Source organism: Ovis canadensis, chromosome 4 (assembly GCF_042477335.2).
Source record: "Ovis canadensis isolate MfBH-ARS-UI-01 breed Bighorn chromosome 4, ARS-UI_OviCan_v2, whole genome shotgun sequence".
NCBI lineage: Eukaryota > Metazoa > Chordata > Mammalia > Artiodactyla > Bovidae > Ovis > Ovis canadensis.
In genome coordinates, this window is record NC_091248.1 from 117,356,041 (window position 1) to 117,368,062 (window position 12,022).

The 12,022-nt window shown below is 40.0% G+C and overlaps 1 protein-coding gene across 2 annotated transcripts in view; it reads right to left on the reverse strand.

Moving 5' to 3' along the window:
- KIAA1549 (KIAA1549 ortholog) overlaps positions 1-12,022 on the reverse strand; it is a 125,548-nt gene that overhangs the window by 52,981 nt on the left and 60,545 nt on the right. For both annotated transcript variants that reach the window (XM_069588491.1, XM_069588490.1), the window contains exons 9-10: positions 4,286-4,463; positions 1,095-1,279 (exon numbers count right to left, since the gene is read on the reverse strand). In XM_069588491.1, the coding sequence (XP_069444592.1) occupies positions 1,095-1,279; positions 4,286-4,463 (363 nt within the window). The remainder of the gene's footprint in view (positions 1-1,094; positions 1,280-4,285; positions 4,464-12,022) is intronic.

Here is a 12,022-nt window from a genome sequence, read left to right on the forward strand (position 1 = left end):
CACAGTGGATACACGTTATCAGAGCTGGCAACCACCACTTCTCATGCCCTGGGTGAGGCTGACAGGTGTGCTGAGCTCAGAGCTTGCACCTAACCAGCTCTTCTCTTACTTGGCATGTTCATGCTTCACCAGAGGAGCCAGATACTGACCAAGATGCTGTGTCTTTGCTCTGAAACTTACATGTGACAAATATTGCAGACACTGTTGAAACATAAGTATGAGAAGGGAACTGCTATTATAAAAACTAAAAACTGCTATTACAAATTTCCAAGGAATGCGTTGGAAAGACATGGAAAAGGAGCTGCTAATAAAGAAAGAAAGAAACTGCTATCAAATTAGGTATAAGTTAATTAACTCTAAAAGATTGCAGAGTAGGGTTGGGTAGGGGGGACATGGGGGAAAAAAATAGAAAATTTTGTGCTCAGGTTGTTTCGTTCTTCCCTAAAGTATCCCGATCTGGAAACTGCAGCTGATGCATTTTGTGTGTTGTTAACAAGAAAGACCGCACAGAATTTCTTTTGGTTGACTAGTATTCCAAATTTTTTTGAAGATTGTCCAAAAAATTATGTACATACATACATATATTTATATATATATATACATATAAAGTCAAAATGAAAAAGGCACATATTACCACGTTTTAGTGATTCAGTGCTCTTGATCAAGGTGGGTAAGCAGGCTTGCAATAATGTAGACAGAAAATAAAGGAGCTGCCCAGCGAGGCTGTAGATCAAAGAAAACCTTCCTTGGTTCTTGCTCTCTGAATGTATCCAGGGTTAAAATAGATCAGAATTCATGCACAGAATGGATATGATTTTGTAACTGAATATCTCAAAAATAAGATCACAGTGGAACTCAGAGCCTGCAGCATTGCTAAGCCTTTACACAGCTGCTTTTTCTGGGCAGCGATGGAACACTACAGAAGACCTGGGTTTCAGCAAACAAACGTGGAAGTAAAGGGACATCACCACTAGGGCTGGAAGATTTCCTGACTAGCTCCTCTCCCCATCCTTCAACACCAGGAATCTGAACTCGCCCCATCCCAGCCCACGAAACGCTCATATGAACGTGGCGGTGGAGAGGCCGCCCCTTACCTTCTGACGCTGCTGAACGTTGGCCACGGTGTCAGGCTGAAAGTCCAGCTTGTCCGTGCGGCAGAGCTTCCAGTAGAGGATGATGACAATCACCAGCACTACCAGCGCCGGCACGACCACGCCCACGATGACCCAGAGGTTGCTGCTCTGGGACTCGGGGGACGGCCTCTTCACCCTGTCCACAGCTGCACACGAGAAAGCAAGGTCTCCCAGTGAGTCCTCTGCACTCCTTTACTGGACAGTGAATGCCCCGCCTACTAGCAGAAACCCTCCCACGTCATTTCAGCTCAAGACAACAGGGAGAGATGATGACCCCCTGAAGACAAAAAAGCAGGATGCAGTAAACACAACCCAGGATGTTCCAGCTACAACACAGCAAGGATCACAGCAACATACATGACATGTCTAAAGGAACATCGCTAATTCAACGGCCAAGCGAGGTTGATTCCAGGTCTCCTGACGTCCAGTTTATTCTCCTGACGTCCAGCTTATTCTACCAGGTCCCTCCCTAAATTCTCGCTGCAGGAAGATTTCTAATCCTCACCAAAAATCAGAAATCCCAGTAAGGGGTCTGTGAGCACTGTCTTCATTCCTCATCTGGGTCTCTCTCTAAGCCCTTGAAATAGGACTTTGTATTGAAACTGCTTTACTTAAGGTACAGCTGTCAATTTTACAACTACACTAAAATATTTAAGTTTTTTTTTTTTTGGATGTGGATCATCTTTAAAGTCTTTATTGAATTTGTTAAAATTTTATGTTTTATGTTTTGGCTTGTTGGCATGTGGGATCTTAGGTCCTCAACCAGGGATCAAACTCACACTCTCTGCACTGGAAAGTAAAGTCTTAACCACTGGGCTGTCAAGGAAGTCCCCTCAACTAACATTCTGAATCCTCCACCCTCTGCCCCCCTACCTCCCACCGCCCCCCATCTTCCATGGCCTGGGGCGATCACGCTGCCATTACTTTGTCCTCCTCAACTTCCTTCGCGGGCTCCTCTCCCTAACCCAGCCTCCAGTACTGGGCCCTCATGCTCTTCATTTTGTATTCCTCCTCTTGCAAGATTCAGCTCTTCTTAAAAGCGCAACTCTTTTCGGTGCTTTTAAAGCTCAGGTTCCAATTACCAGGCTCTGGAAACCAAAACACCCCCTCCCCTCTGCCCAGCTCCCTCATCCATTACGGTCACTTCACAACAACCTCTCCATGACAACGGTGGATTCCCCTTGTCTAAGTTCTTTTGTCCTTGGATGTCTTTGTCTTATAAACAGTACTGTGCTATTCTTTCAAAATGCATGTTATTATGCATTATGTTATTACATAAATGTATCATCTTGATGCACAATACCACTTCGCTCATTAATATGGTCATGACTGTGCTTTGTTCAAACACAACCTCAGTCCTCCTAGGCAAGGACTAAGTTTTCTACTTTTTTCATATCCTGTAATGGTTAACACATGCTATGGGATCAGAATGTTTTCACTCAAAGGTGTAACAATAAACAAAGATGCTTAGTGCTGGTTTAAGTATGAGTTTAGGCCCCTGAGTGACCAGGGAGGGGAGAAGCCCTTTAAAGCACGGGCACTCTGAAAGAAGCACAAATTACAAAGCAAAGACTCTGCAGGAAACAGGGAAAGTGACAGGGTGTTAATATTTGGCATCTTTTAGTTTGCCGTGAATATAGTTTGTATATGTAGTTTATTTTGCATGAAAACAACTGACAATACTGGAGTTACACAACCAAACTGAGGAGCTGGGACAACTAGAGACTCTTCTTAGTTCTAACCTAGTAAAACCCTGTGACTCATCAAAATGAGGGCCTGACATGGGGTCCACAACTGTTTTGGGGGCTGGTTCTAGTCTTGGCTGAGGCTTCCAATCCCAGGACTGCTACCCCTGTGGTCTTCAGCACAAAAATGAGCCAAAGAGAGGTGCAAGAGCAGATGGAAGTAGCCTTGAAAAGTGCCCAGAGCCTACTGCAATGCATCTTTTCTAAAAAAGTGAGTGCTCAGCTGGAGTGGGGCACTCATCCAACAGTTAGAAATACCATCTATGAAGAATTGCAAGTAAGTGTTTCATTATTTTTTCTGGCTGCTTTGAAACAGAACACACCAATATACAATCATCTCTCAAATATACAAACACAAACCACCAGTGGTTAATTGCTTCAACTCTCCCATGATCACCTATAAAATGGAGCAAGTGTGCCCACTGGCCCTCATCTTCGTTAGTTTCCAAGAACAGCTCTTACAAAGAACATTCCATTATTGAGGATCATTTCAAAGCTGTCGTTTTTTAAGGGCTGCCTTCATCGCTGAAATCTGGGGGGAGATTTTCAACACTCTCTGGTGCTAAATTCCTTCTAAACATTTAGTAATCCCTTTACTGTTGGGAGGAAATATCTCTGGGCAAAATATCCAAGGATTGCTCCTAGGAACATAAAGGAAAAACACCCACATTAAAATAGTAGTCTGATTCAGAAAGCCATATTTAGAAAAACATACTCTTTCATGTCTCCTTTTCTTACTTTTAAATAACCAAAATCTGGGAGTTGGGGGAAAAAAAAGGCATTGAGAATAGCCATCGCGAGTGGGGGAAGGAGCCTAGACTCTTCCAGCAATAATAAAGAGTATCAAAACACCCCTAAGTTATGAGTTGTGTTAAGGACAGGGTGGGAGAGAAACAGGATTGAAAAGGGTAAAGATCAAGGGATTCTTTGTCTTAGAAGACCCAGGAGGAAGCCAATAAATTCAGAAGGTACTTCCCAGCTTCCTGTTTGACTCACTGTCCCCACCCCATATGTTCAAAATGTGACATATAAGATTTTGGAATAAATACAGGGAAAACACATTATTTTACCTAGGATAAATTTTTTGGGGGGTACAAGAAGGGAAAAATATTAAAGTTAACTTAAGCTATTAAAACTCACTATGACACTATGAATATAAAATGCTGGGTAAGAAAAAGAACAGAGAATGCTACAACTACATGCAACTGAAATAAAGAGGGTCCCGGCAAATTAATTTTAATGACTGACCTCTTATATAAATGATACCTAATAATAAAGATATAAGACATAAATCTACTATGCACACATAAGAAAGTTTTAAATTCAGAGATTATCATCAGAAAAAGACTGGCTTTTGACCCCAGCTCAGCACAGATGACTATGAGCGGCCGAGCCTCACACACTCACGTTGGGCAACAGCGCCTTGAATTCGGTAACCCAAGATGATGGCTGCTCTCTGGATGTCTATCTTGTTAATCAGATCTGAAGACTTGACTGCGCTGAGTCTCTCTCCATCTTGATCCTCCACAAAGTAGATGAGCTGCACAGGATTGTCATCTCCCTCGAGCCTTGACACATTTACCACCTGAAAGATAAGAGAAACCATTAGCATTTTAGAAGCTCACATTTCCAGATGCCCTTTCTTGGGAGCACTCAACCTTGACTGTGTTACCCAGGATTTATTCCTATCCTCCTAATAAGGTCATTACACCACTCCAGATCCCAGAATCCCCAAGATGCTCTCTTGATGAGAAGAAAAACAGTTAAAATGAAAGCTCCTCTCTGCAGAATGACAAGTGTGCTTTGTTTTGCTCAAAGTCTTCTTTGAGACAAAAGAGCAAAGAGGGTACATAGAATATACCAAGTCCAGTCTAGAACTGCTATCAACCAGCTCCAACAGGTCACAGGAGAGTGCCGTTGTCCTCCCAACACCCCTGGTTCTCTGAAACTATTAGTGGTTCGAGCCAATCCTTTCTCAAATCTATTAGCATTTTCTCCCTGTTCTTCTAGGGCAGAGTTTCTCAACCTTGGCACAATTGCCATTTTTGACCCAGATAATTCTTTGATGTGGGACTACCCCAAGTATCATAGGATGTTTAGCAGCATCTCTGCCCTCAACTCACTAAAGGCCGGTAGCAATAGCCATGTCCTTCCTCACCAGCTGTGAAAACCAAGTTTCCAAACATTGCCAAATGTACCCTGCGGGGGAGGGGGGCAAAATCATCCCCTGTTGAGAACCACTGCTCTTGAGATAATAAGTCTTATTAATTTTTCAATATCCCACTTTCAACAAGAGACAGGTCATCCAGACAGGAATCAATAAACAGCAGATTTGAACAATGCTGCAGACCAAATGAACCTGACAGACAGACACAGAACGTTCCATCCAATAGCAACACAATATACATTCTTCTCAAGCACACACGGAACATTTTCTAGTGCAGATCATATGTTAGGCCATACAACAAGTCTCAAGGCGGACATGAGTTTAAGCAAGCTCCGGGAGCTGGTGATGGACAGGGAAGCCTGGCATGCTGCAGTCCAAGGGGTTGCAAAGAGTTGGACACGACTGAGTGACTGAACTGAACTGAACTTCAGTACTTTGGCCACCTCATGCGAAGAGTTGACTCATTGGAAAAGACTCTGATGCTCGGAGGGATTGGGGGCAGGAGGAGAAGGGGATGACAGAGGATGAGATTGCTGGATGGCATCACTGACTCGATGGATGTGAGTCTGAGTGAACTTCAGGAGTTGGTGATGGACAGGGAGGCCTGGCGTGCTGCGATTCATGGGGTTGCAAAGAGTCGGACACGACTGAGCGACTGAACTGAACTGAACCAATAAAAAGAGACAGGACTCAAAAACTATAAGTGAAAGAGAAGACATTACATTAATACCACAGAAACATAAAGGATCAAAAGAGACTACTGTGAACAATTACATGCCTACAGATTTGACAACCTAGAAGAAATGGATAAGTTCCTAGAAACATACAAGCTACTAAGACAGGATCATGATGAAACAGAAAATCTGCTCAGACCAATAATGAGTAAGGAAATTAAATCGGTAATCACGAACTTCCCAGCCAAAAAAAAAAAAAGCCCAGAACTAGATGATTTTACTGATGAATTCTATCAAATATTTAAAGAAAAATTAATGCCAAACCTCAAAATTTTCCAAAAAATTGAGGAGGAAGCATTCTCAAATTGATTGTATAAGACTAACATTATCTTAATACCAAAGCCAGGTATAGACACTACAAGAAAAGAAAACTACAGACCAGTATCTTTAAGAAACACAAATGCAAAAATTTTCAACAGTCTTAGCACACCAAATTCAACAATAAATCACACAATCATATCAACAGATGCAAAAAAAAAGCATCTGACAAAACTCAACATCCGTTTATGATAAAAACTCTCAACAAATTGAATACAGAAGAAACATATCTCTATATAGAAAAAAATCATAAATGGCAAATCCACAGCTAACACTGTGCTCAATGGTGAAAGGCTGAAAGCTTTTCTTTTATGATCAGGAATAAGATGAGATTCTCCACTCTCACTACCCCTATTCAACATAATACTAGAAATCCTAGCTGGAACAATCAGGCAAGAAAAGTAAATAAAAGGCACTCAAGTTGAAAAGGAAGAAACAAAATTGTCTTTGTTTGTAGATGACCTGATATTATATATAGAAAACCCTAAAGACTCTGCAAAAAAAAAAAAAAAAAACAAAAACAACCTAGTGGAATGACCAAGTAAATTCAGTAAAGTTGCAAGATACAAAATAAACATATAAAAATCAGTTGTATTTCTATATACTAATAACAAAATACCTCAAAAAGAAACAGTCCCGTTCAAAATAGTATCAAAAATAATTAACTATTTAGGAATAAATTTAACCAAGGAGGTAAAGATCTGTATACTGAAATCTATAAGACACTGATGAAAGAAACCAAATAATATACAAATAAATGGAAATATATCCCATATTCATGGATCAAAAGAATACTATTAAGATGGCCATACTATCCAAAGATATCTATAGATTCAATGCAGTCCTTACCAAAATTCCAATGGCATTTTTACAGAAATAAAACAACAATCCTAAAATTCATATGGAACCACAAAAGACCCTGGTGACAAAAAAGCCAAGAATACTCAATGGGGAAAAGAAAGTCTTTTCAATAAATGGAGTTGGGAAAACTGGATATTCACATCGGAAAGGATAAAACTGGACACCATCTCACACGCAAAAATTAACTGTAAATGGAAACACCTGAAACCACGAAACTCCTCCCTGAAAACATATGGCAAAAGCTCTGTCATTGGTCTTGGCAATGGGTTTTGGATAAGACATCCAAAGCACAGGCAACAAAGCAAACATAAACAAATGGGACTGCATGTTAACAAAAAAGCCTCTATACGGCAAAATAATCAACAAGATGAAGAAGCAATCTATGAAATGGGATAAAATATTTGCAAATCATGTATTCAACAGGGGGTTAATATTCAAAATATATTAAGGAACTGATAAAACTCAATAGCAAAAAAAAAAAAAAATCTGATTAACAAACGAGCATCAGTTTAGTTCAGTTCACTCAGTCGTTTCCGACTCTTTGCGACTCCATGGACTGCAGCACGCCAGGCTTCCCTGTCTATCACCAACTCCTGGAGCTTGCTCAGACTTATATCCATCGAGTCAGAGATGCCATCCAACTATCTCATCCTCTGTTGCCCCCTTCTCCTCCTGCCTTCAATCTTTCCTAGCATCAGGGTCTTTTCCAATGAGTCAGTTCTTCACATCAGGTGGCCAAAGTATCAGAGCTTCAGCTTCAGCATCAGCATCAATCCTTCCAATGAATATTCAGGACTGATTTCTTCTAGGATTGAATGGTTTGATCTCCTTGCAGTACAAGGCACTCAGGAATCTTCTCCAACAACCACAGTTCAAAAGCATCAATTCTTTGGCACTCAGCTCTCTTTAAAAAAAAAAAAATAGCTTTGACTACACAGACCTTTGTCAGCAAAGTGATGTCTCTGCTTTTTAATACACTGTCTAGCATCAGGGTCTTTTCCAGTGAATCAGTTCTTCACATCAGGTGGCCAAAGTATTAGAGCTTCAGCTTCAGCATCCGTTTTTCCATTGAATATTCAGGGTTGATTTCATCTAGGATTGACTGGCTTGACCTCCTTGCAGTCCAAGGAACTCTTAAGAATCTTCAACACCACAGTTCTAAAGCATCAATTCTTTGGTGCTCTGCTTTCTTTATGGTCCAATTCTCACAACCATACATGACCACTGGAAAAAACCATAGGTTTGACTAGATGGACCTTTGTTGGCAAAGTAATGCCTCTGCTTTATAATATGCTGTCTAGGTTGGTCATAACTTTTCTTCCAAGGAGCAAGTGCCTTTTAATTTCATGGCTGCAGTCACCATATGCAGTGATTTGGGAGCCCAAGAAAATAAAGTCTGTCACTGTTTCCACTGTTTCCCCATCTATTTGCCATGAAGTGATAGGACTGGATGCCATGATCTTAATTTTTTGAGTGCTGAGTTTTATGCCAGCTTTTTGACTCTCCTCTTTCACTTTCATTATGAGGCTCTTTAGTTTCTCTTGACTTTCTGCCATAAGTGATAAAGTGATATCACTTTCTGTGGTGTCATCTGCATGTCTGGGGTGATTGATATTTCTCCCAGCAATCTTGATTCCAGCTTGTGCTTCATCCAATCTGGCACTTTGCATGATGTACTTCGCATATAAGTTAAATAAGCAAGGTGACAATACACAGCCTTGACATATTCCTTTCCCAATTTGGAACCAGTCTGTTGTTCCATGTCCGGTTCTGTTGCTTCTTGACCTGCATACAGATTTCTCAGGAAGCAGATAAGGTGGTCTGGTATTCCCATCTCTTGAAGAATTTTCCACAACTTGCTGTGATCCACACAAAGGGTTTAGGAAAGTCAATGAAGCAGAAGTAGATACTTTTCTGGAATTCTCTTGCTTTTGTGATGATCCAACAGATGTTGGCAATTTGATCTCTGGTTCCTCTGCCTTTTCTAAATCCAGCTTGAACATCTGGAAGTTCATGGTCCATGTACTGTTGAAGCCTGGCTTGGAGAATTTTGAACATTACTTTACTAGCATGTGAGATGAGTCCAACTGTGTGGTAGTTTGAGCATTCTTTGGCATTGCCTTTCTTTGGGATTGGAATGAAAACTGACCTTTTCCAGTCCTGTGGCCACTGCTGAGTCTTCCAAATTTGCTAGTGTATTGAATGCAGCACTTTCACAGCATCATCCTTCAGGATTTGAAATAGCTCCAGTGGAATTCCATCACCTGCATTAGTTTTGTTCGTAGTGATGCTTCCTAAGGCCCATTTGACTTCACACTCCAGGATGTCTAGCTCTAGGTTGAGTGATCACACCATCATGGTTATCTGGGTCATTAAGGTCTTTTTTGTATAGTTCTGTGTATTCTTGCCACCTCGTCTTAATATCTTCTGCTTCTGTTAGGTCCATATCGTTTCTGTCCTTTATTGTGCCCATCATTGCATGAAATGTTCCCTTGGTATCTCCCTTGGAAACAAATGGGCATAGGATCTGAACAGACATATTTCCGAAGATACACAAATGGCCAATGGGTACATGAAAAGGAACTCAATATCACTAATTATCATGGAAATACAAATCAAAACCACATTGAGATATCACCTCACATTTATTAGAATGACTATTATCAAAAGCACAGGAGATAAATGCTAGTGAGGATGTAGAGAAAAGGGAACCTTTGTGCACTATTGGTGGGAATGTAAGTTGGTACAGCCACCACGGAAAATAGTGTGGTTTTGAGGTTCCTCAAAAATTTAAAACTAGAACCAGTATATGGTCCAGGAGCTCCACTTTGGAGTACATATCCAAAGTAAATGAAATCACTGTCTTTGAAAAGATATCTGCACCCCAAGTTCACTATATTCAACAGGCAGGACATGGAAGTAACCTAAGTGTCCATCTATGGACAAATGGATTAAGAAAATGTGATATGATACATATACATGCATGTACACACACAGTGGAATATTATTCATCCCAAAGAAGAAAATCCCATCATTTGCAACTATGTGGGATGAACCTTGAATGTATTACGCTAAGTGAAGTAAGTCCGACAAAGACAGATACTGTATGATCTCACACGTGTGGAATCTAAAAAAGTCAGACTCGTGGAAGGAGTAGCTTGGTGACTGCGAGGGTGGAGGGGAAGAGAAATGGGGAGATGGTGGTCAAAGCGGGTACACTTCCAGTCAACCAGTTCTAGGGATCTAATGTATAGCATGGTGACTACAGTTAATAATATTGTACTGCATACTTGTTGCTAAGAGAACAGACCTTAAAGTTTTCACCACACACACCAATAAAGTAAATATGTGAGCCATGGATGTGCTAACTAATCTTGTATTAGTAACTGTTTCACAATGTATATATAAATCAATGGAGGAGGAGATGGCAACCCACTCCAATATTCTTGCCTGAGAAATCCCATGGATAAAGGAGACCCCTACAGTCCATGAGGTCAAAAAGAGTTGGTCGTGACTTAGCAACTAAACAACGTACATAAAGCATATCATCACACTGTACACTTTAAACTTACACAACGTTATATGTCAATTACTTCATAATCAAGTTGGGAAAAAATCTCATAAATTCATTATCTGCTGGGTCACACAATACTTTAATTTGTCCCAAAATTTGTATCTCTCTGGTGTTAACAGGGAATCCTGTTACATCAGTACTTCAGAATCTATGACACTTGATATATCACAGTTTTGCATAAACATAGCTTTCTATTTTGTTTCTATTTCTCTTAGTAATATGCAACAACTTTACAGCCTCTTTAGACTCTAGCAAAATAGTGGGCTGACATTCTGAGAGAATGATCAACGGTAACCCCAAGCCCTCTATTTTAGACATGTAATTTGAATGTCTGGTCTCTACATTTGCCATTGGCAAAATGTAGCTGCTACTTTTCTAGCCACAACACAGAACTGTAATAGTGCCCTGTGCTCTGGACATGGCTGTTGGCCTCTTTCTTCACCACTGGAAACTTTTGGCAAACTTTGGGCCACTATTTCATGATTTCATTGTGAACGCCTACTTCCATATCATGTATAATGATCCTTTACATAGGTCCAAACTCTTGTCCCTGGAGAATCTATTCTTTATACCTCTACATCTTAAGAACGGCTCACCTGTTCAGCCCTTCATTTGCTGTTTCTAGGCTAGTTCCTTGACCACTTCTGCTCCCTAACCACCTACCTCCTCCCTCAGAACTGTGCTGTAGTAGCTGATTTTCATTAGCCTTAGGATGGAATATTATAAAGGGCTACTGAAACACAACAGATTATATCCACTTGCCTGTCTACCTATGTGCCTACTTATTCCATTGTAAAGTTCGGATAAGTTTTAGAAATGCTTCTTCTTGCAGAAACCATACACCTAAATATCCAGTGACATCTACCTTGATTAAAAATGCTACATGCTTCTCCAATCTGAAAGTAACAGTCTGTAAAATCTAATCCCAACATCCTTTCTAGATGACTTATCACATTAATATCTGAAATCCATAAAACCAGGCTGTGACAGTCATCATTTGGGGCAACATTTTCTATTTTATTTTTTTAAAATATTTTCTGATCAAAATCACATATTCAACTATACAAATTATATGCTCATTGGAGAAATTTTGAAGAACAAGAAAAATAAGGATAAAGAATATAACAAAAATCACCTGAAACTCAATCAACCAAAGAAAATCACTGCAAATATTTTGGCATATTCTCCCCATCACTTTTTTAATAACATGTACATTAATATTTGGATTACATTGCATATATTCATTTGCAGCCTCTTTTTACTTGAGCTTTTTTCTATATTCTCTAATTTAAAAAAAAATGATAATGGGACATTCTAACATAAAGATTTCACTACAGTTTATTTGCCCATTCTCTAATTGCTGGACTTTGAGTTTGTTTTAATACTTTCACTTTTACACATTATGGTTTTTTTTTATTTTAACACCAAAAATACTTTGTGTTGAGGTAGAGCAGATTAACAACATTGTGATAGTTTCAGGCGAACAGCAA